The sequence below is a fragment of the Oncorhynchus masou genome, chromosome 17, assembly GCF_036934945.1.
Source record: "Oncorhynchus masou masou isolate Uvic2021 chromosome 17, UVic_Omas_1.1, whole genome shotgun sequence".
NCBI lineage: Eukaryota > Metazoa > Chordata > Actinopteri > Salmoniformes > Salmonidae > Oncorhynchus > Oncorhynchus masou.
Window position 1 is genome coordinate 4,157,061 of NC_088228.1, and position 25,858 is coordinate 4,182,918.

General features: G+C 45.8%; 1 protein-coding gene across 1 annotated transcript in view; it reads right to left on the reverse strand.

The window, feature by feature from the left end:
- Positions 1-25,858, reverse strand: part of LOC135558338 (receptor-type tyrosine-protein phosphatase mu-like) — a 588,334-nt gene that overhangs the window by 75,832 nt on the left and 486,644 nt on the right. The window contains exon 24 of the mRNA XM_064992077.1: positions 10,680-10,777. Coding sequence (XP_064848149.1) covers positions 10,680-10,777 — 98 coding nt within the window. The remainder of the gene's footprint in view (positions 1-10,679; positions 10,778-25,858) is intronic.

The window sequence follows — 25,858 nt, forward strand, 5'->3', positions numbered from 1 at the left end:
AGCGTTTTGGACCAAAAAGTCTGGGTGGCCATTTGATTAGCTGTTCAGGAGTCTGATGTCTTGGGGGTAGAAGCTGTTTAGGAGCCTCTTGGACCTAGACTTGGCGCTCCGCTACCACTTACCGTACAGGAGCAGAAAGAACAGTCTACGACTAGGGTGGCCGGAATCTCTGACAAATTCTTAGGCCTCCATCTGATAAGGCTTAGTATGTAGGTCCTGGGTTGGCCCTAGTGATGTACTGGGCTGTACGCACTACCCTCTGTAGCGCCTTACGGTCGGATGCTGAGCAGCTGTCAGGATGCTCTTGATGGTGCAGCCGTATAACTTTTTGAGAAATCTTTTCAGTCTCCCGAAAATGTGTTGTCGTGCCCTCTTCATGGCTTTCTTGGTGTGTTTGTTCCAGGATAGTTTGTTGGTGATGGACACCAAGGAACTTGAAACTCTCGAACCACTCCACTACAGCCCCGTCGATGTGAATGGGGGGTGCTCGGTCCTTCTTTTCCTATCGTCCACAAACATCTCCTTTGTCTTGTTCACGTTGAAGGAGAGGTTATTGTCCTGCCAGGTCTCTGACCTCATCCCTATAGGCTGTCTCGTCGTTGTCGTCGCTGAGCACACACCCCTGAGGGGCCTGCATATTGAGGATCAGCCTGGCAGATGTGTTGTTGCCTACCCTTGCCACCTGGGGGTGGCCCGTCAGGAAGTCCAGGATCCAGTAGCAGAGGGAGGTGTTTAGTGCCAGGGTCCTTAGGTTAGTAGTGATGAGCTTTGTGAGCACTATGGTGTTGAACGCTGAGCTGTAGTCAATGAACGGCATTCTCACGTAGGTGTTCCTTTTGTCCAGGTTGGAAAGGGCAGTGTGGAGTGCGATTGAGATTGCGTCATCTGTGGATCTGTTGGGGCGGTATTTGAATTGGAGTAGGTCTAGGTTTTCTGCGATGATAGTGTTGACATGAGCCATGACCAACCTTTCAAAGCACCAACATGAGTGCTACGGAGCGGTAGTCATTTACGCAGGTTACCTCTGCTTTTCTTGGGAGAGGTTGAAAATGTCAGTGAAGACACTTGCCAGTTGGTCCACGCATGCTCTGAGTACACGTCCTGTGTAATCCGTCTGGCCCCGCGGCCTTGTGAATGTTGACCTGTTTAACGTTCTTGCTCACATCAGTTACAAAGAGTAACACAGTCGTCCGGAACAGCTGGAGCTCTCATGCATGCTTCAGTATTGCTTGCCTTGAAGCGAGCATAAAAGGTATTTAGTCCGTCTGGTAGGCTCTCAGCTGGGTTTCCCTTTGTAGTCCGTAATAGTTTGTAAACCAACCAACCAACCAGCATCAGAGCTGGTGTCAGAGCTGGTGTCAGAGCTGGTGTAGCCCGTCTGGTAGGCTCTCTTTACTGGGCAGCTCGCAGTTGGGTTTCCCTTTGAACAGCTGGTGCTCTCATGCATGCTTCAGTATTGTTTGTAATCCGTAATAGATTGTTAACCCTGCCATATCCAACCAGAGTTAGAGCTGGTGTAGTAGTGTAGTGGGATTCAATCTTAGTGCTGTAATGACGCTTTGCCTGTTTGATGGTTTGAGCCGTCAGGATTTCTTATAAGCATCCAGATTAGTGTCCCGCTCCTTGAAGACGCCAGGTCTAGCCTTTATCTAGGTGTGGATGTTGCTTTGTAATCCGTGGCTTTTGGTTGGGATATGTACATATGGTCACCATGGGGACGATGTCATCGATGCACTTATTGATGAAGCCGGTGACAGAGGTGGTGTCCTCCTTGATGCCATCGGAAGAATCCCGGAACATATTCCAGTCTGTGCAAAACAGTCTGTAGTTTAGCATCTACATCATCTGACCCCTTCCTTATTGAGTGAGTCACAGGTACTTCCTACTGGAGTTTTTTCTTGTAAACAGGAATCAGGAGAATAGTTATGGTCAGATTCGAGGTTGAGCGAGAGGGCGAGGGAGAGCTTTGTACGCATCTCTGTGTGTGGAGTTAAGGTGGTCTAGAGTTTTTTTTTCCTCTGGTTCCTCTGTGACATAATAGTAAACTGATTTAAATTCCCCTATATTGCAAATTATTCTTAAATAAATTCTTCAAGCTCTGTCAAAAGGTGTTCTAGAGGTTTGTTTCCCCCCTCTGGTTCCTCTGTGACATGCTGGTAAAAATATGGTAAAACTGATTTAAGTTTGCCTGCATTAACGTCCCCCGGCCACTAGGAGCACCACTTCTGGATGAGCATTTTGTTGTTTACTTATTTCCTTATACACGTTGAGTGTCTTGGTGGATGGTTTGTGAAATAGATGGCTATGAAACATATAGATGAAAGCTCTCTTGGTAGATAGTGTGGTCTACAGCTTATCATGAGGTACTCTACCTCAGGCGAGCAATACCTCAAGACTTCTTTAATATTAGACATTGATAAAAACTCTCTTGGTAGATTGTATGAGTGTACATACAGTTGAAGTCAGAAGTTTAAATACACTTAGGTTGGAGTCATTAAAACTAATTTTTCAACCACTCAACAAATTTCTTGTTAATTAACAAACTATAATTTTGGCAAGTTGGTTAGGACATAATTTTTCCAACAGTTGTTTACATACAGATTATTTCAGTTATAATTCACTGTATCACAATACCAGTAGGTCAGAAGTTTGTCAGGATTTGGCCAGGGTTGTTCCGTGTTTTTGTCAGTAGATGTCCCCATTGTGCTTTTTGTCCCTGTGTTTTTCCCTTGATCCCCATTATTGTTTGCACCTGTGTCTCGTTTCCCCTGATTGTATTTAAACCCTTTGTTTCCCTCAGTTCTGTGCTCTGTGTTTGTATGTTGGCACCCTGCCCTAGTGTTCTGTGTGCTCTTGTCGATTCCGGGTGAAGTTCTTGTAGTATTCTGTTTTTTGTTTTTGTTTAGTTTTAGTGAGTTTCTTTTTAGGTTTTTTTGTGTTTTACCTACCACCTTTTGGATTTGCCATTTTTTATTTTAGGATTTTTCTTTATTAAATACACCGTCTTAAGTACTGCTGTGTCTGCCTCATCTTCTGGGTTCTGCTGTCTATTCGTGGCTCAGTTGGTTAAGTGACTGTTTCTCACTCCGGAGACCCAGGTTCGAAACCGGGTCCTGACAGAAACACAGAGCCAAAAATGAACCCAGAGGCAGCCAGTTCCCAGGACCTTTTTGCCACGCTGTCCCACCACCAGGAGACTGTCCAACGCCACGAAGCCGCCCTGGTTCAGCAAGAGGCCTTAATGGCTAGACATTCTCATCTTCTGTCGGAGATGCTGACTTCCATTAAGCAAGTATCTGATCGACTTACCCCGGCAACAGTTCCCGTCCCAGTACCTCAAGTTCACGTACCCATGGCAGTTAACCCCCTGGCTGAACCTCGTCTTCCACCTCCCCAACGGTTCTCAGGTGATCCAAGTGCTTGTAAAGGGTTTCTCACTCAATGTTCTCTCTCCTTTGAGCTGCAACCCTCGTCATTTCCCACCGACCGGTCTAAGATCGCATATATCATCACCCTGCTGTCGGAAAAAGCCCTGGCCTGGGCTACTGCTGTGTGGGATGCCCATAGTTCCTGCTGTGCCAGCTACTCTGCCTTTGCTGAGGAATTCAAACGAGTGTTTCAAGGCCCAAGCAGTGGTTCTGACTCAGCCAAACAGCTCCTGACTCTCCATCAAGGTTGGCGCAGCGTGACGGACTATGCCATCCAGTTCCGCACGGTGGCAGCAGCGAGTGGCTGGAACAACGAGGCGCTCACGGTGTGCTTTCTGAAAGGCCTTTCCGACACTATCCAAGATGAACTGGCCACTCGGGAACCACCGGACAATCTCGAGTCCCTGATCAAGTTGGCCTCACGCATTGACCAGCGTCTGAGAGAGAGAGAACTCAACCGTAGACCTCTAGCCCCTATCAGTCCCAGCTCCGAGTCCCCACCTTTATCATCACTGGCTCCACCGGAACCCATGCAGATTGGACGCATCTCCCAGGCTGAGAGAGACCGCCGGATGAGGGAGCGACGCTGTCTATATTGCGGCAAACCGGGCCATTTCCGTTCCACGTGTCCCGGGCTCCAGGGAAACGCTCTGTCCCGTACAGACCGGGGGAACTGTAACGGGAAACATAACCTCCTCCCATCCGTCCAACTCCCGTCTGCTCATTCCAGTCACCCTCTCCTGGGACAACCACAAGCTTCACCTTCAAGCCTTGGTAGACTCTGGAGCCGCAGGTAACTTCATGGATGGTGTCTGGGCGAAGAAGAATGGCGTTCCCTCTGAACCTCTAAGTGACCCCATGAGGGTTACTACATTGGATGGAAGCCCTTTGGGATCTGGACTTGTCACTCATGTCACTACCTCCTTGAGACTTTCAGTTTCACAACACCAGGAATTGATGAACTTTCATTTGATCTCCTGTTCTGAGTTCCCTCTCGTCCTTGGATACCCCTGGCTTCACAGCCATAACCCTCACATCGACTGGTCTGTGGGCACTATCAAGCAGTGGGGTCCTACGTGCCAAGCTACTTGTATTTTCCAGAATTCCCGAGTTCTACTCCCGAGTCTTTAGAATCCATCGATCTGACCCGAGTTCCCGAGTGTTACCATGACCTCAAACTGGTGTTTAGCAAACAGAGGGCCACCATGCTACCACCCCATAGATCTTACGATTGCACCATCGACCTGTTTCCGGGCACTTGCCCCCCCAGGGGTCGGATCTTTTCCCTATCTCCACCCGAACGAGCTGCTATGGATACCTATATCAAGGACTCTCTGGAAGCAGGCCTCATGCGTCCATCCACCTCCCCGGCGGGAGCAGGGTTTTTCTTTGTGGCCAAGAAAGACGGTGGGTTACGTCCTTGCATCGACTACCGGGGACTCAATGACATAACCGTCCGTAACCGTTACCCGCTACCCCTTATGGCCACAGCCTTCGAGCTGCTCCAGGAAGCAGTTGTTTTCACTAAGCTTGACCTGCGGAACGCATACCATCTTGTGCGGATCAGACCTGGTGACGAGTGGAAGACCGCTTTCAACACGCCTACTGGTCACTATGAATACTTGGTGATGCCCTTCGGCCTGACCAACGCCCCAGCGGTGTTCCAAGCGCTCATAAACGATGTGCTTAGGGATATGCTTAACATATTTGTGTTCGTTTACTTGGATGACATCCTCATCTTTTCGAGCTCCCTTCAAGAACACACTAAGCATGTCAGACAAGTACTCAAACGCCTCCTGGACAGCCATCTGTACGTTAAGCCGGAAAAATGTGAATTCCATTCATCCCGAGTACAATTCCTGGGATTTGTAGTGGAACCCGGTCGAATCCAAATGGACCCTAGGAAGGTAGGGGCGGTAGCGGATTGGCCCACCCCCAAATCCGTTAAGGATGTTCAGCGTTTCCTGGGCTTCACAAACTTTTACCGCAAGTTCATCAAGAACTTCAGTTTGGTGGCAGCTCCTCTCTCAGCTTTAACCAAAGGTGGCAATGCAAGGTTTTCTTGGGGAAGAGAAGCTGAGACGGCCTTCCAAGGACTCAAGCAGCGCATCCTCTCTGCTCCCATCCTGATACTACCGACTACGGATGAACCATTTGTGGTGGAGGTAGACGCATCAGAGGTTGGTGTTGGAGCTGTCCTGTCTCAGAGGGTGAAGACAAGAAGCTTCATCCGTGCGCTTTCTTCTCACACCGGCTTACCCCGACTGAGAGGAACTACGATGTGGGGGATCGTGAACTCCTAGCGGTTAAGATGGCATTGAAGGAATGGAGACACTGGCTCGAGGGGGCTTCTCACCCGTTTCAAGTGCTTACGGACCACAAGAATCTGGAGTATATCCAGCAGGCGAAGCGATTGAACTCTAGACAAGCTAGATGGTCTCTTTTCTTCAATCGATTCCAGTTTATCCTCACCTATCGGCCCGGGTCGAAGAATCTCAAACCGGATGCCCTGTCCCGAGTCTACGCTCCTGCCATTCGAGATGACACGGACATGCCTGTCCTTCCTGCTGCTAAGATTGTGGCTCCGATCTCGTGGCAAGTTGAGGATACCGTGAGACGTGCTCAAGCTAGCGAACCGGACCCTAAAGGAGGTCCTGCCAATCGGTTGTTTGTCCCCAAGGCAGTGAGGACTCAGGTCCTTCTGTGGGGGCACTCCTCTCGCCTCACCTGTCATCCGGGCATAGGTCGCACCTTGGAGTTCATCCAGCGTAAGTTCTGGTGGCCTACCATAAGAGAAGACGTTGCCACTTTCGTCAATGCCTGCCCCGTGTGCTGCCAGGGCAAATCTTCTCACCTCCGCCCTCAAGGACTCCTTCACCCTTTACCTGTTCCCCACAGACCCTGGTCCCATATATCATTGGACTTTATTACTGGACTTCCTCCATCCCATGGCAATACTACTATCCTAGTCATAATCGACAGGTTTTCAAAGGCGGCCAGGTTCGTCCCTCTGACTAAGTTACCTTCTGCCAAGGAAACGGCTGAGTTGGTAATTAATCATGTGTTCCGAGTCTTCGGCATCCCTCAAGATGTGGTTTCTGACAGAGGTCCCCAGTTCGCCTCAAGGTTTTGGAAGGCCTTCTGCCAACTCATGGGGGCTTCTGCCAGTCTATCTTCAGGGTACCATCCGGAGTCCAACGGCCAAACAGAGAGGATGAATCAAGAGCTGGAAACCACCCTCCGATGTATGACTCGTGACAACCCGTCCACATGGTCATCCTTTATTGTTTGGGCCGAATACGCGCACAACACCTTGCGCTCCTCCTCCACTGGTATGTCCCCGCACGAGTGTCAGTTTGGCTATGCTCCTCCATTGTTCCCGGACCAGGAGGCAGAAGTCAGAGTGCCTTCAGCCTTGAGATTCGTCAGACGCTGTCGGCTTATGTGGAGGAAGACCCGTCTTAATCTGATGCGTTCCTCACAGAGGTATCAACAACAAGCCAACAGACGTCGCCGTCCCGGGCCTACCCTGCGCCCCGGCCAGAGAGTCTGGCTCTCCACAAGAGACTTACCTCTACGGGTGGAGTCTCGCAAGCTGTCCCAAAAATACATCGGTCCCTTCAAGGTTGCCAGGAGAGTTAACCCAGTTTCTTATCGCCTACACTTACCCAGATCCCTTAAGATTAATCCCACATTTCATGTGTCTTTGTTAAAACCTGTTGTTTTTTCCCCTTGTCCCGGCAGACAGACCTCCCCCTCCGCCTCGTGTCATTGGAGGCCAGCCGGCTTATACCGTCCACCGGATACTGGATTCCCGCCGGGTGCAGCGGTCCTGGCAGTATCTGGTGGACTGGGAAGGCTACGGTCCTGAGGAGCGCTCCTGGGTTCCTGCCAAAGACATCCTGGACCCTGACCTCATTCGTCAGTTCAGGGTCCTCCACCCTGAGAGAGCTGGTAGGAACGTCAGGAGCCTGTCCTAGGGGGGGGATTCTGTCAGGATTTGGCCAGGGTTGTTCCGTGTTTTTGTCAGTAGATGTCCCCATTGTGCTTTTTGTCCCTGTGTTTTTCCCTTGATCCCCATTATTGTTTGCACCTGTGTCTCGTTTCCCCTAATTGTATTTAAACCCTTTGTTTCCCTCAGTTCTGTGCTCTGTGTTTGTATGTTGGCACCCTGCCCTAGTGTTCTGTGTGCTCTTGTCGATTCCGGGTGAAGTTCTTGTAGTATTCTGTTTTTTGTTTTTGTTTAGTTTTAGTGAGTTTCTTTTTAGGTTTTTTTTGTGTTTTACCTACCACCTTTTGGATTTGCCATTTTTTATTTTAGGATTTTTTCTTTATTAAATACACCGTCTTAAGTACTGCTGTGTCTGCCTCATCTTCTGGGTTCTGCTGTCTATTCGTGGCTCAGTTGGTTAAGTGACTGTTTCTCACTCCGGAGACCCAGGTTCGAAACCGGGTCCTGACAAAGTTTACATACACTAAGTTGACTATGCCTTTAAACAGCTTGGAAAATTCCAGAACAATTATGTCATGGTTTTAGAAGCTTCTGATAGGCTAATTGACATCATTTGAGTCAATTGAAGGTGTACCTGTAGATGTATTTCAAGGCCTACCTTCAAACTCAGTGCCTCTTTGCTTGACATCATGGGAAAATCAAAAGAAATCAAAAAAATATTGTAGACCTCCACAAGTCTGTACTTTTTTTTTTCAAAGATTTGTACTTTTTGGAGAAATGTCCTCTGGTCTGATGAAACAAAAATAGAACTGTTTGTGACCATCGTTATGTTTGAAGGAAAAAGGGGGAGGGACTTGCAAGCCAAAGAACACCATCCCAACAGTGAAGAACGGGGTGCCAGCATCATGTTGTGGGGGTGCTTTACTGCAGGAGGGACTGGTGCACTTCACAAAAGAGTGATGAGGATGGAAAATTATGTGGATATATTGAAGCAACATCTCAAGTCAGGAAGTTAAAGCTTGGTCGCAAATGGATCTTCCAAATGGACAATGATCCCAAGCATACTTCCAACGTTGTGGCAAAATGGCTTAAAAACAACAAAGTCAAGGTATTGGAGTGGCCATCACAAAGCCCTGACCTCAAACCTATAGAACATTTTTGTGGGCAGAACTGAAAAAGCATGTGCGAGCAAGGAGGCCTACAAACCTGACTCAGTTACACCAGCTCTGCCAGGAGGAATGGGCCAAATTTCACCCAACTTATTTTGGGAAGCTTGTGGAAGGCTACCCTAAACATTTGACCCAAGTTAAAGGCAATGCTACCAAATACTAATTGAGTGTATGTAAACTTCTGACCCACTGGGAACGTGATTAAAATAAATAAAATCTGAAATAAATAATTCTCTCTACTATTATTCTGACATTTCACATTCTTAAAATAAAGTGGTGATCCTAACTGACATAAAACAACAGGGTTTTTACTGGGATTAAATGCCAGGAATTGTGAAAAACTGAGTTTAAATGTACTTGGCTAAGGTGTATGTAAACTTACGATTTCAACTGAACTCTACCTCAGGCAAGCAAAACCTAGAGACTTCTTAATTAATATTAGACATTGCGTACCAGCTGTTATTAGACACACACCCCCACCCAACATCTTACCGGACTTAGCTGTTCTGTTCTGCTGATGCATGGAAAACCCAGCCAACTTTATATTGTCTGTGTCGTAAGCCACGATCCAATAAAACATAAGATATTACCAGTTTTTAATGTACCGTTGGTAGAACGGTGATTGCACGTTGCCTAATAGCACGGATGGTAGCGGCAGGTTCTTTACCAGGCACCCTGATCTCTGCCCGTATTTCTTCATTGTCTTCATACGAATGACGGGGATTTGGGCCTTGTAAATAAATCCTTTGCGTCCGACTCGTTAAAGTAAAACCCTTCGTCCAGTTCGAGCTGAGTTATCGCTGTTCTGATATCCAGAAGCTCTTTTCGGCTCTCTCTCTCTCTCTCTCTCTCTCTCTCTCTCTCTTTTCTCTCTCTCTCTCCTCTCTCTCTCTCTGTCTCTCTCTCTCTCTGTCTCTCTCTCTCTCTCTCTCTCTCTCTCTCTCTCTCTCTCTCTCTCTCTCTCTGTCTCTCTCTCTCTCCCAAACGAGCCACTCAATAACAAGTTACACCACTCCTATCTACTACAAGGACATCCAGGAGAGACAGCTTCTACTCTGATGAACATCACTCAATCTGTCTGTCTGTCTGTCTGTCTGTCTGGTGGTGTAGTATCTCTCTCTTACTCTCTTACTACAGATGCAGTCAACAGTAAAAGTAGTCAGCCAGTCAATCAGTCAGTCGCCTCAACTCCTCCACTATAATGAACACCATCAATCAGCTTCCTCTCACTTCACAATGATCTGGAGAGAGGGGGAGGAAGGGAGAGGGAGAAAGAGGGGAAAGGGATATCGCGGGAGCAGGGATAGGGAGGGGGGATCGAGAGTGTAGAGATAGAAAGGGAGGGGGGGGACAGAGAGTGTAGAGATGGAAAGGGAGGGGGATCGAGAGTGTAGAGATAGAAAGGGAGGGGGGATCGAGAGTGTAGAGATAGAAAGGGAGGGGGGATAGAGAGTGTAGAGATGGAAAGATAGGGGAGAGACACAGAATATAGAGAGGGGAGAGAGGGGAGAGAGAGACAGAGAACAGCTAACCTGACACAGCTCACTAAGTCCAGCAGCAACTTAACCAACGCCACTACGGTACAGTAGAGCCTGATACATACAGGCCTTGTCTCAAAGAGAACCCTCACAGAGTGTCCTGCTGTAGGTCAGAGACACAGACCCCATTCCTCACACAGTGTCCTGCTGTAGGTCAGAGACACAGACCCCATTCCTCACACAGTGTCCTGCTGTAGGTCAGAGACACAGACCCCATTCCTCACACAGTGTCCTGCTGTAGGTCAGAGACACAGACCCCATTCCTCACACAGTGTCCTGCTGTAGGTCAGAGACACAGACCCCATTCCTCACACAGTGTCCTGCTGTAGGTCAGAGACACAGACCCCATTCCTCACACAGTGTCCTGCTGTAGGTCAGAGACACAGACCCCATTCCTCACACAGTGTCCTGCTGTAGGTCAGAGACACAGACCCCATTCCTCACACAGTGTCCTACTGTAGGTCAGAGACACATAGGGCTTAGACGTGTCCTACTGTAGGTTAAAGACACTGTCCCTACTGACCTAGCACTATAAGTAATGCATTAGAGAAGGGAATAGGCTGTACTTTTAGACAGTCAGTAGTGTACTCACCCTGCCAACTTCCACCAGGTTGGTGACCATGACGATAGCAGCCGTGTTCTCCTGCCACACCATCCTCCAGAAGTCAAACACCGTCCCTTGCATCGGACCTGGTGAGGAGGGAGAGAGGGAGAGAGAGAGAGAGAGGGGGAGAGAGAGAGAGGGAGAGAGAGAGAGAGAGAGAGACATCAGATGCAAAGGGAACAGCATGTGACTGACCAGGGTTCGGAACCCAGATCTCCTGCTCGCCAGAAGAGCTCAATAGCCCGCTAAGCCAAATGCCTAACAGAGGAGGCTGGTGGGAGGAGTTGTAGTAGGACGGGTGCATTGTAATGGCTGAAATGGCATCAAACGTACAGAAAACACGTTTGACTCCGTTCCATTGATTCCATTCCAGCCATTACAGTGAGGCTGTTACCCTATAGCTCCTCCTATAGCACTGATCCACCTACTTTACAATTATTGTGGCTGACAGAGGAAGAAGAGTGGCTGGGGGAGGAAGAAGAGTGGCTGGGGGAGGAAGAGGAAGAAGAGTGGCTGGGGGAGGAAGAGGAAGAGGAGTATGTATGTGTGGTGGAAGAAGACTGAGAGGAAGATCAAGAGCTATAGTCTCAGATTGAGTTTAGCGCTACTATAATGGATCTTGTGATAAATCATGGTCTATCAATGAGAGAGACTGGTCTGAGACTGGTGCAGACAAATCTGAAACTATTATAACATCTATTGTGAGACATTTCCGCCCAAAACAACCTGTACATTCTGCTCATTAAACCCAGGGTCACGGTCAGTAGTCAACAGACTCATTAAACCCATGGTCATGGGCATCTGACTGAACTGCATATGGCAGAAGTGAATTGAGCACAGCCTCCAAACCCACTGGTGCGTAATTGATTTTGTAGTTCTGCTTAGGACCCAACGGTTTCCTCCCACGGGCGGGAGAGGTAGGATTTTCACTGCTGTGTAGGAAACTGTCACCGTTGATATAGTCATCAGAAACAATGGCATAAAACTCACAGAGATTGAGGACAGAGTGTTGGCAGACAACATTACATTTGGAAATATTCCCAATGTAAGCATAACTATTTCTAGAGTCCTGAAACAACATCAAGTCAGGATGAAGCAGCTGTCCCCTTTGAGAGAAACTCTGAACGAGTCAAGCAACTCAGGAACCAATATGTCCAAGTAAAATGACTATAAAATACACAACTGGTTTTGAACAAAAGCAAACAGGGCAGAGGCACACAATGGCATGTTTTGAGGTATAACGTAAGCTACCGTAATAGCCTAACTCTTATGTTGCCTTGTGGATTTATTTTAGAGAGTCATGGAGATTGAAGCCAGGCAAACACCCCACATATTCATCTTTGTGGATGAGGCTGGTTTCAACTTGGCCAGAACATGGCGGTGAGGAAGGAATGTGATTGGGAAAAGAGCCACAGTGGATGTCCCGGGCCAGAGGGGTGCCAACATCACAATGTGTGCAGCAATATCCTCTGATGGATTTCTGTTACACAAACCGCTACTTGGGCCGTACAACACCGAGCGAATCATTTCATTCCTGGACGACCTCTATGGAAGGGTTGGGTCAGGTGAGGAAAAGGTCACAGTGAGGTGAATCGTTTGTAATTGTATGGGACAATGTGGTGTTTCACCACTCCTGGGCAGTTCATAGAGTGGTTTACAGTCCATCCCAGGATGGTGCCACTTTCCTCCCACCTTACTCTCCATTCCTCAACCCCATAGAGGAACCATTTTCCTCCCACCTTACTCTCTATTCCTCAACCCCATAGAGGAACTACTTTCCTCAACCCCATAGAGGAACTACTTTCCTCCCACCTTACTCTCCATTCCTCAACCCCATAGAGGAACTACTTTCCTCCCACCTTACTCTCCATTCCTCAACCCCATAGAGGAACTACTTTCCTCCCACCTTACTCTCCATTCCTCAACCCCATAGAGGAACTATTTTCAGCCCACCTTACTCTCCGTTCCTCAACCCCATAGAGGAACTATTTTCCTCCCACCTTACTCTCTATTCCTCAACCCCATAGAGGAACTACTTTCCTCCCACCTTACTCTCCATTCCTCAACCCCATAGAGGAACTATTTTCCTCCCACCTTACTCTCCATTCCTCAACCCAATAGAGGAACTATTTTCCTCCCACCTTACTCTCCATTCCTCAACCCCATAGAGGAACTACTTTCCTCCCACCTTACTCTCTATTCCTCAACCCCATAGAGGAACTATTTTCCTCACGGAGATGGAAGGTTTATAACCACCATCCACATGATCAAATGTCCCTCCTGGACGCAATGAATGCTGGAGGCCTGGACATATCTGCAGAAGATTGCCAGGTATGGACCAGGCATGCCAAAAGATTCTTTCCTACTGTAGGTGTATTTCCCAAGATGACATAAGATGTGATGTGGATGTGAACCTGTGGTCAAATGCAGAAAACAGGGTTGACTAGCATTGCTACTGTATCTGTATTGGTAGATGGTTGCATATGCAAATTATTGTATTTTGGAATCATTCAATGCCATAAAATGACATAAAACCTATTGAAGCATATTTCATCACGTCTGATTCATTCCTGTATCATATACTGCAGTGTATTCTAATCAGTAGAGAGGTGTCATTCTTGTTTTGTAAAGACATTTGACAAAAGAAAACATTGTGTCATGCTAAACTGTACCTAACTAGTTATAGTTATTTGGTTCATTAACTAACTAAACTGTACCTAACTAGTTACAGTTATTTGGTACATTAACTAACTAAACTGTACCTAACTAGTTATAGTTATTTGGTTCATTAACTAACTAAACTGTACCTAACTAGTTATAGTTATTTGGTTAATTAACTAATGAATATGAATCTAGTTAATTCTAACTAGTTATAGTTATTTGGTTAATTAACTAACTAAACGGTACCTAACTAGTTATCATTATTTGGTTAATTAACTAACTAAACTGTACCTAACTAGTTATAGTTATTTGGTTCATTAATTAACTAAACTGTACCTAACTTGTTATAGTTATTTGGTTCATTAACTAACTATTTAACAGTCTTATGGCTGGGGTGGGGGATAGAAGCTGTTCAGGGTTCTGTTAGTTCCAGACTTGGTGCATCGGTACCGCTTGCCGTGCGGGTTTCCTCTGACACCGCCTGGTACAGAGGTCCCGGATGGCAGGAAGCTTGTCCCCAATGATGTACTGGGCCGTACGCACTACCCTCTGACACCGCCTGGTATAGAGGTCCCGGATGGCAGTAAGCTTGGCCCCAGTGATGTACTGGACCGTACGCACTACCCTCTGACACCGCCTGGTATAGAGGTCCCAGATGGCAGGAAGCTTGGCCCCAGTGATGTACTGGTCTGTACACACTACCCTCTGACACCGCCTGGTATAGAGGTCCCGGATAGCAGGAAGCTTGGCCCTAGTGATGTACTGGGCCGTACGCACTACCCTCTGACACAACATTATATAGGTCCCGGATGGCAGGAAGCTTGGCCCCAGTGATGTACTGGGCCGTACGCACTACCCTCTGACACCACATTATATAGGACCTGGATGGCAGGAAGCTTGGCCCCAGTGATGTACTGGGCCATACGCACTACCCTCTGACACCGCCTGGTATAGAGGTCCTGGATGGCAGGAAGCTTTGTCCCGGTGATGTACTGGGCCTTCCCCTGACACCGCCTGGTATAGAGGTCCCGGATGGCAGGAAGCTTTGTCCCGGTGATGTACTGGGCCTTCCCCTGACACCGCCTGGTATAGAGGTCCCGGATGGCAGGAAGCTTGGCCCCAGTGATGTACTGGACCGTATGCACTACCCTCTGACACCGCCTGGTATAGAGGTCCTGGATGGCAGGAAGCTTGGCCCCAGTGATGTACTGGACCGTATGCACTACCCTCTGACACCGCCTGGTATAGAGGTCCCGGATGGCAGGAAGCTTGGCCCCAGTGATGTACTGGGCCATTCGCACGACCCTCTGTGGCGCCTTAACGTCGGAGGCCGAGCAGTCGCCATACCAGGCGGTGATGCAACCAGTCAAGATGCTCTCGACGGTGCAGCTGTAGAACCTTTTGAACATCTGAGGACCCATTTCGAACCTTTTCGGCCTCCTGAGGGCGTAGCGTCATTGTCGTGCCGAAAGTGTCAGTGTGTCGCAACCAATCACCAGGTACTACCCTGTCACACCATAAGGCCTGTTCGTATGTGTTACAACCAATAACCAGGTTCTACCCTGTCACACCATAAGGCCTGTTCGTATGTGTTACAACCAATCACCAGGCAGCCATCCAACCCATCCCAGATGTAAAACTTCACTGAGCAATAATTACAAATAGATAGGAATTAAATTATGAATCTAGTTAATTCAAATTAATATTGTTTTTTAATCAACCCACCAACTGGAAGTAATGTACTTCTGACAAATTAATTAGGAAGCAAATCCCTATGCATCCTCGGCAGAGTTACTATGTATTACCTGGAGGACACACACACACACACACACACACACACACACACACACACACACACACACACACACACACACACACACACACACACACACACACACACACACACACACACACACACACACACAAGCACAGCAGTAGCAGCTGGGTGATGACAGTTTTATGATCAGTACACCCAAAACGCTTAGTCCTCTGTGTGTGTGTGTGTGTGTGTGTGTGTGTGTGTGTGTGTGTGTGTGTATGATTGTGTGTGTGTGATTGTGTATGTGTGTGTGTGTGTGTGTGATTGTGTGTGTGTGTGCTTGGTAAATCCTCTCTCCCCTGTTGCGTCTCTCATGTTGTGAGTCTGTACAGACTCTTCTAAGTCTCCTCAAGTCTCTTTCCTTCTCTCTCCTCTAAGGCAGGGAACTCGGGCCACAGTGATGTACTCTGTAGCGCCTTGCAGTCGGATGTCAAGCAGCTGCCATACCAGGCGGTGCTGCAGCCAGTCAGGATGCTCTCTATGGTGCAGCTGTAGAACTTTGAGGATCTGAGGACCCGTGCCAAATCTTTTCATCCTCCTGAGGGGGGAAGCGGCGTTGTCATGCCCTCTTCACGACTGTGTTAGAAGGTGTGGACCATGAAAGATCCTTAGTGATGTGGACACCATGGAACTTGAAGCTCTCTACCCACTCCACTACAGCCCGTAGATGTGAATGGGGGCGTGCTCGGCCCTCGGTTTCCCGTAGTCCACGATAAGCTCCATTGTTCTGCTGACATTGAGGGAGAGGTTGTTGACCTGCCACCAAACTAGCCAGATGTCTGACCTCCTCCCTATAGGTTGTCTCATCATCGTCGCTATAGGTTGTCTCATCATCGTCGCTATAGGTTGTCTCATCATCGTCGCTATAGGTTGTCTCATCATTGTCCCTATAGGTTGTCTCATCATCGTCGCTATAGGTTGTCTCATCATCGTCGCTATAGGTTGTCTCATCATCGTCGCTATAGGTTGTCTCATCCTCCTCCCTGTCTCATCATCGTCGCTATAGGTTGTCTCATCATCGTCGCTATAGGTTGTCTCATCATCGTCGCTATAGGTTGTCTCATCAAACTAGCCAGATGTCTGACCTCCTCCCTGTCTCATCATCGTCGGTGACTAGCCAGATGTCTGACCTCCTCCCTGTCTCATCATCGTCGGTGACTAGCCAGATGTCTGACCTCCTCCCTGTCTCATCATCGTCGGTGACTAGCCAGATGTCTGACCTCCTCCCTGTCTCATCATCGTCGGTGACTAGCCAGATGTCTGACCTCCTCCCTATAGGTTGTCTCATCGTGTCTCATCATCGTCGGTGACTAGCCAGATGTCTGACCTCCTCCCTATAGGTTGTCTCATCATCGTCGGTGATCAGGACTACCACTGTCGTATCGTATCGCTAAATGTAATGATGGTGTTGGAGTCGTGGGTGCACAGGGAGTACAGGAGGGGACTAAGCACACACCCTTGAGGGGCCCCAGTGTTGAGGGTCAGCGTGGCGGATGTGTTGTCGCCTACCCTTTACCACCTGGGGGCGGCCTGTCAGAAAGTCCAGGATCCAGTTGCAGAAGCTGATGTTCAGTCCCAGGGTCCTTAGACGCTGCCCAAACCGGATGTGACACGTGAACGAGCTTTGCAAAATAAATGTACACATACACATTATTCAATTATTGCACGCACATTGCTCGTGTGCCAACAGGCGTCGGCGTTGCCAGGCCGATAATAATATAATACAGTAGAACAAAAGAAAACAAAAAGTCTATATACAGTGTGTGCAAATGAGGTAAGATAAGGGAGTTAAGGCAATAAATAGGCCATAGTGGCGAAGTAAATACAATATAGCAATTAAACACTGGAATGGTAGATGTGCAGAAGATGTGCATGGTGTGTTTCTCCCATTGTTCTCTGGGAAAATCTCAATAAACTAACAAGGAGAGGAGCTGAAAAAGGCCCCCAAACATATCCTGAATTTCATATCCACCAACTTCAACAAAATATTTTCAACCAAGAACACAGTTCTCACTCCCATGGATAATAATAAACAAATATTCTGAATTCCTGAAATCTCAGCAGTGGACAGTATTATTAGCTTCTTCAGGAGCTCGAGAACAAAATATGTATTTGGTCTAGACACTGTATTCCTAAAGACACACAAATATTATCTGATTGCCCTTATTGTACAACTAGTTAGTCTGTCCATCAAATATGTGTTCTTCCCCGATGCTTGGAGGTCTGGTGCAGTGGTACAGTACCTGTTTCAAAAATCTGGTGACCCAACACTGGTGGAAAATGACCCACCTATAAACATTCTTCCAGTGTTATCAAAAGTAGCTGAAAGATGGATGACTGATCATCTGACTGATCATCTCATTCAGGGCAACTCAATACATCAAATGCAATTTGGATTCAGAACTAACCATTCTACCGAAACAGACAATTGCTGTTTCCTGGAGTGCATTAAATCTAAACTGGACATAGATGGTGAAGTCAGTCTGTTTGGATCTTAAAAAAAGCCTTTGATACTGTGACTCATGAGGTCCTCCTATCCAAACTATACTCCCTTAATGTGTCCACTGAAGTCATTAGTTGGATGTATTCCTAGACCCACTAGAACTATAGGTTTAATCACTATGGTTACAGACCCACTAGAACTATAGGTTTAATCACTATGGTTACAGACCCACTAGAACTATAGGTTTAATCACTATGGTTACAGACCCACTAGAACTATAGGTTTAATCACTATGGCTACAGACCCACAAGAACTATAAGTCAAAGAGTTTGTTTGGGGAACACTCAGTCGGACTCTCTTTACTATAACAGTGGGGTCCCACAAGGGTCAATATTAGGCTCCCTTCTGTTTCCCTTCTGTTTACCATCTATCTATTTATCTCCCACTTGCTTGCCAACACGTTAACATGCAGATGTATGCAGACGATACAGTCCTGTACATACACAAAAGTTGCTAACACGTTAACTGAAGCTATGGCACATGTTTCTCAATGGATGACTAATTATTGCCTGCATTTAAATATTGACAAGGCTGTTTGTATGTACTTCTCTAAGAAATCCTTTGAGTCTTCACAACGAGCTGTTCTTGTTAATTGGGGAGAATCTGAAAGTTGTGTCTAAATTCAGGTATCTTGGTGTCATTTTGAACATGTGAAGAAGGTGGTTAAACATGGTCAAGTTTGGATTATCCAACTTTAGGTTGATAAGACCTTTCCTTCCTCAGGAGGCCCTGCCTCCTGCATGCTGTGATCTTCTCACATCTGAGATATTGTCTCACAAGCTGGTCACAAACAGGAGCTACTCTTCTGAAACCAATTGAATCACTCTACAAACAAACACTTTTAATACTTTTAATACAAACCGAACAATTACCAACATTGTCACATCATTCACAAACATAATTTATTCAGTCTGGATAGCTTTAAGCAGAACCTGCAAACCCTGGGTCTTGCCCCTCCACCTCTATGCCGGCATATCATGCTCAAGGGAAGCACTTCCGGGATAACAAGGGTAGTAACTAGAGGGGATTGCACAGTCCCTTTTCGACACAGTAAAATCGTTCATCGGCCTTCTCTGTCAGAGCTTCAATATAATGGAATGCAATGCCCATGGACTTGAGTAACTGCACTGATTATTGCACATTTACGGAAATTTAAATGAAAAACATGGCTAAAATCTATCCAAATCTGTACACATGAGTTATCTGTGGTTCCTCATATGTAAGACGACAGTTGATGATGTTGTTGTCGTTAGAATTATATATGATATATTATTGGATGTAATGTATTGGTGTTTTGTATTGTTTTAGTGTGTATTTGTAATTGTCCTTAACTGCCCTGTGTCACACCCAGACCATAGTTTGCTTTGTATGTTTCTATGTTTTGTTTGGTCAAGGTGTGATCTGAGTGGGCATTCTATGTTGGATGTCTTGTTTGTCTATTTCTATGTCTGGCCTGATATGGTTCTCAATCAGAGGCAGGTGTTAGTCATTGTTTCTCATTGGGAACCATATTTAGGTAGCCTGTTTGGTGTTGGGTTTTGGTGGGTTTTTGTCCTTGTTTCTGTCTCTGTGTTACTTTGCACCAGTATAGGCTGTTTCGGTTTTCACGTTACGTTTATTGTTTTTGTATTGATTCGTGTTTCCATTGTTTTATTAAACATGAATCTCAATAGCCACGCCACATTTTGGTCCGACTCTCCTTCACCTAAAGAAAACCGAAGAACACCCTGGGTCTACGTATGCATATTCTTTTTTTTTTTTACATACCCTGGCACATTTACGTGGATGTTGCATAATTTGAATATTGATGTTGATTAATGTGATGTAATCCAATATAAATAATTAAATGAATAAAGATCCTCTCAAGCTCTGTCAGGTTGGATGGGGATCGTCGCTGCACAGCTGTTTTCAGGTCTCTCCAGAGATGTTTGATCGGGTTCAAGTCCAGGCTCTGGCTGGGCCACTCAAGAAAATTCAGTGACTTCTCCCAACGCCACTCCTGCGTTGTCTTGGCTGTGTGCGTAGGTTCCTTTGTCCTGTTGGAAGGTGAATCTTCACCCCAGTCTAAGGTCCTGAGCGCTCTGAAGCAGGTTTTCATCAAGCATCTCTCTGTTCTTTGCTCCGTTCATCTTTCCCTCGATCCTGACTAGTCTCCCAGTCCCTATCACTGAAAAGCATCCCCACAGCATGATGCTGCCACCACCTTGCTTCACTGTAAGGATGGTGCCAGGTTTCCTCCAGATGTGACAGTTGACATTCAGGCCAAAGAGTTTAATAATGGTTTCATTAGACCAGAGAATCGTGTTTCTCATGGTCTGAGAGTCCTTTAAGTGCCTCTTGGCAAAATCCTAGCGGGCTGTCATGTGTCTTTTACTGTGGAGTGGCTTCTGTCTGGCCACTCTACCATAAAGGCCTGATTGGTGGAGTGCTGCAGAGATGGTTGTCCTTCTGGAAGGTTCTCCCATCTTCGCAGAGAAACTGGAGCTCTGTCAGAGTGACCATTGGGTTCCTGGTCAGCTCCCTGACCAAGGCCCTTCTCCCCGATTGCTCATCTCTAGGAAGAGTCTTGGTAGTTCCAAACTTCTTACATTTAAGAATTATGGAGGCCACTGTGTTCTTGGGGACCTTCATTGCTGCAGACATTTTTTGGTACCCTTCCTCAGATCAGTGCCTCGACACAATCCTGTCTCAGAGCTCTACGGATAATTCCTTTGACCTCATGTCGTCATGGCTTGGTTTTTGATTTTCCAAATCATGTCCAATCAATTGAGTTTACAGGTGGACTCCAATGAAGTTGTAGAAACATCTCAAGGATGGTCAATGGAAACAGGATGCACCAGATCTCAATTTCCTGGTAATCTATCTGTTTCTGTGTGAATGTTTACCTGTTTAAAGGTCTTACTCACATCAACTATGGAGAGTGTGATCACATAGTTGTCCGGAACAGCTGGTACTCTCATACATGGTTCAGTGTTGCTTGCCTTGAAGCAAGCTTAGAAGGCATTTAGCTCACCTGGTAGGCTTGCGTCACTGGGAAGCTCGTGGCTGGGTTTCCCTTTGTAGCCTGTGATAGTTTGCAAGCACTGCCACGTGCGACGAGTGTCAGAGCCGGTGTAGTAGGATTCAATCTTAGTCCTGTATTGATGCTTTTTCTGTTTGATGGTTCTTCAGAGTGCGTAGTGGGTTTTCTTATCAGTGTCGAGATTAGTGCCCCGCTCTTTGAAAGTGACAACTTGACTGACCCTTTAGCTCAGTGCTGTTGTTACCTGTAATCCAAGGCTTCTGGTTGGGATATGTACGTACGGTCACTGTGGGGACGACGTCATCGATGCACTTATTGATGAAGCCGGTGACTGAGGTGGTTTTCTCCTCAATGCCTTCGTCGGATGAATCACGTAACATATTCCAGTCTGTGCTAAACAGTCCTGTAGCTTATGCATCATCTGACCACTTCCATATTCACCACATCACTTGTACTTCCTGTTTGAGTATTTGCTTGTAGTTATGGTCAGATTTGACAACTGGAGGGCGAGGTAGAGCTTTGCGTGGAGTAAAGATGATCTAGAGTGACATGATGGTAGAACTGAGGTAAAAACAGATTTCATTTTTTGTCCTGCATTAAAATCTCCGGCCACTAGGAGCGCCGCTTCCGATGAGCATTGTTTGCTTATGGCCGTATACAGCTCGTTGAGTGTGGTCTTAGTGCCAGCATCGGTTTGTGGGGGTAAATAGACAGCTATGAAAAATATATCTTGGTAAATACTACGGTCTAAGGCTTATCATGAGGTTTTCTAACACAGGTGAGCAGAACCTCGAGATTTCCTTAATATCAGAGATCGTGCACCAGCAAAAAACACACACCAACTAGCAGAATTTATCAGGAGCCTGTTAAACGGCTGCAAAACAATGCAGCACCATTCTTACCGTTCCTCTCCTCCAGTCTCTCACCCTCTCTCTCTTTCTCCTTTAAAGACTCCCGGTCTCCCAAAACGGTATCCTCTCACCCTCTCTATCTCACTCTCTGAAAAACTCCATCCTACTCCTCTCCCTCCCACTCCCGTCCCAGTGGGATCGTTCTAACTATTCAGAAGTGTGGGAGCAGTACTCGGAGCTAAATGGGACATCTGGTGTGTAGGGTTTCTCTGGTTTGTGTGTTTTTCACTGACACAATGCCACCCGGTATTACAGTATATGCTAAATGATCCAATGGGGGCTTATTGCCAAGTGAAAGATGGAGAGAGACTGAGAGATGGAGCCAAGAATGTTAGACAGTGTCTAGTGACAAAGTGACTGTTACCGAGGGTGGACAAACCATTTAGGAATGGAGGAGGATTTACTCTTAGGCAGGTTATAACATCTAGTTATAGGGGAGGATTATGTACTGTTACGGCAGGTTATAACATCTAGTTATAGGGGAGGATGTACTGTTACGGCAGGTTATAACACCTAGTTATAGGGGAGGATTATGTACTGTTACGGCAGGTTATAACACCTAGTTATAGGGGAGGATTATGTACTGTTACTGCAGGTTATAACATCTAGTTATAGGGGAGGATGTACTGTTACTGCAGGTTATAACACCTAGTTATAGGGGAGGATGATGTACTGTTACGGCAGGTTATAACATCTAGTTATAGGGGAGGATGTACTGTTACTGCAGGTTATAACATCTAGTTATAGGGGAGGATGTACTGTTACTGCAGGTTATAACACCTAGTTATAGGGGAGGATGATGTACTGTTACGGCAGGTTATAACATCTAGTTATAGGGGAGGATGTACTGTTACTGCAGGTTATAACATCTAGTTATAGGGGAGGATTATGTACTGTTACTGCAGGTTATAACATCTAGTTATAGGGGAGGATGTACTGTTACTGCAGGTTATAACATCTAGTTATAGGGGAGGATGATGTACTGTTACTGCAGGTTATAACATCTAGTTATAGGGGAGGATTATGTACTGTTACTGCAGGTTATAACATCTAGTTATAGGGGAGGATGTACTGTTACTGCAGGTTATAACACCTAGTTATAGGGGAGGATGTACTGTTACTGCAGGTTATAACACCTAGTTATAGGGGAGGATGTACTGTTACTGCAGGTTATAACATCTAGTTATAGGGGAGGATTATGTACTGTTACTGCAGGTTATAACACCTAGTTATAGGGGAGGATTATGTACTGTTACTGCAGGTTATAACACCTAGTTATAGGGGAGGATGTACTGTTACTGCAGGTTATAACACCTAGTTATAGGGGAGGATTATGTACTGTTACTGCAGGTTATAACATCTAGTTATAGGGGAGGATGTACTGTTACTGCAGGTTATAACACCTAGTTATAGGGGAGGATGTACTGTTACTGCAGGTTATAACACCTAGTTATAGGGGAGGATGTACTGTTACTGCAGGTTATAACATCTAGTTATAGGGGAGGATGTACTGTTACGGCAGGTTATAACACCTAGTTATAGGGGAGGATGTACTGTTACTGCAGGTTATAACATCTAGTTATAGGGGAGGATGTACTGTTACGGCAGGTTATAACACCTAGTTATAGGGGAGGATGTACTGTTACTGCAGGTTATAACACCTAGTTATAGGGGAGGATGATGTACTGTTACTGCAGGTTATAACATCTAGTTATAGGGGAGGATGTACTGTTACGGCAGGTTATAACACCTAGTTATAGGGGAGGATTATGTACTGTTACTGCAGGTTATAACATGTAGTTATAGGGGAGGATTATGTACTGTTACTGCAGGTTATAACACCTAGTTATAGGGGAGGATGTACTGTTACTGCAGGTTATAACACCTAGTTATAGGGGAGGATGTACTGTTACTGCAGGTTATAACACCTAGTTATAGGGGAGGATTATGTACTGTTACTGCAGGTTATAACATCTAGTTATAGGGGAGGATTATGTACTGTTACTGCAGGTTATAACACCTAGTTATAGGGGAGGATTATGTACTGTTACTGCAGGTTATAACATCTAGTTATAGGGGAGGATGTACTGTTACTGCAGGTTATAACACCTAGTTATAGGGGAGGATTATGTACTGTTACTGCAGGTTATAACATCTAGTTATAGGGGAGGATTATGTACTGTTACTGCAGGTTATAACACCTAGTTATAGGGGAGGATTATGTACTGTTACTGCAGGTTATAACATCTAGTTATAGGGGAGGATGTACTGTTACTGCAGGTTATAACACCTAGTTATAGGGGAGGATGTACTGTTACTGCAGGTTATAACACCTAGTTATAGGGGAGGATTATGTACTGTTACGGCAGGTTATAACACCTAGTTATATGGGAGGATTATGTACTGTTACTGCAGGTTATAACACCTAGTTATAGGGGAGGATTATGTACTGTTACTGCAGGTTATAACACCTAGTTATAGGGGAGGATGTACTGTTACTGCAGGTTATAACACCTAGTTATAGGGGAGGATTATGTACTGTTACTGCAGGTTATAACACCTAGTTATAGGGGAGGATGATGTACTGTTACTGCAGGTTATAACATCTAGTTATAGGGGAGGATGTACTGTTACTGCAGGTTATAACACCTAGTTATAGGGGAGGATTATGTACTGTTACTGCAGGTTATAACATGTAGTTATAGGGGAGGATGTACTCTTACGCAGGTTATAACATCTAGTTATAGGGGAGGATTATGTACTGTTACTGCAGGTTATAACACCTAGTTATAGGGGAGGATGTACTCTTACGCAGGTTATAACATCTAGTTATAGGGGAGGATTATGTACTGTTACGGCAGGTTATAACATCTAGTTATAGGGGAGGATTATGTACTGTTACTGCAGGTTATAACATGTAGTTATAGGGGAGGATGTACTCTTACGCAGGTTATAACATCTAGTTATAGGGGAGGATTATGTACTGTTACTGCAGGTTATAACATCTAGTTATAGGGGAGGATGTACTGTTACTGCAGGTTATAACACCTAGTTATAGGGGAGGATGATGTACTGTTACTGCAGGTTATAACACCTAGTTATAGGGGAGGATGATGTACTGTTACTGCAGGTTATAACATCTAGTTATAGGGGAGGATGTACTGTTACTGCAGGTTATAACACCTAGTTATAGGGGAGGATGATGTACTGTTACTGCAGGTTATAACACCTAGTTATAGGGGAGGATTATGTACTGTTACTGCAGGTTATAACATGTAGTTATAGGGGAGGATGTACTGTTACTGCAGGTTATAACATCTAGTTATAGGGGAGGATGTACTGTTACTGCAGGTTATAACACCTAGTTATAGGGGAGGATGTACTGTTACTGCAGGTTATAACACCTAGTTATAGGGGAGGATGATGTACTGTTACTGCAGGTTATAACACCTAGTTATAGGGGAGGATTATGTACTGTTACTGCAGGTTATAACACCTAGTTATAGGGGAGGATGTACTGTTACTGCAGGTTATAACACCTAGTTATAGGGGAGGATTATGTACTGTTACTGCAGGTTATAACACCTAGTTATAGGGGAGGATGATGTACTGTTACGGCAGGTTATAACATCTAGTTATAGGGGAGGATTATGTACTGTTACGGCAGGTTATAACATGTAGTTATAGGGGAGGATGTACTGTTACTGCAGGTTATAACATGTAGTTATAGGGGAGGATTATGTACTGTTACTGCAGGTTATAACATCTAGTTATAGGGGAGGATTATGTACTGTTACTGCAGGTTATAACACCTAGTTATAGGGGAGGATTATGTACTGTTACTGCAGGTTATAACACCTAGTTATAGGGGAGGATTATGTACTGTTACGGCAGGTTATAACACCTAGTTATAGGGGAGGATGATGTACTGTTACTGCAGGTTATAACATAACAGTACAGAAGTACTAAGTAAGCATAAATAGAGACCTTAAAAAGCTGAAATACATATTGATAATACCTATTGATAAGACCTATTGATAAGACCTATTGATAAGACCTATTGATAAGACCTATTGATAAGACCTATTGATAATGCCCATTCATGCTACCTATTCAAAGACGTATTGTTTCATAGAACAAGAGATCACTGTAAATCACAGGTGATCATTGGTAATGAAACCTTCCAATGCCTTTACTTGTTCTTTGACGAACATTCTACTAATGTCTTTGAATCACAAATCATGATCTATC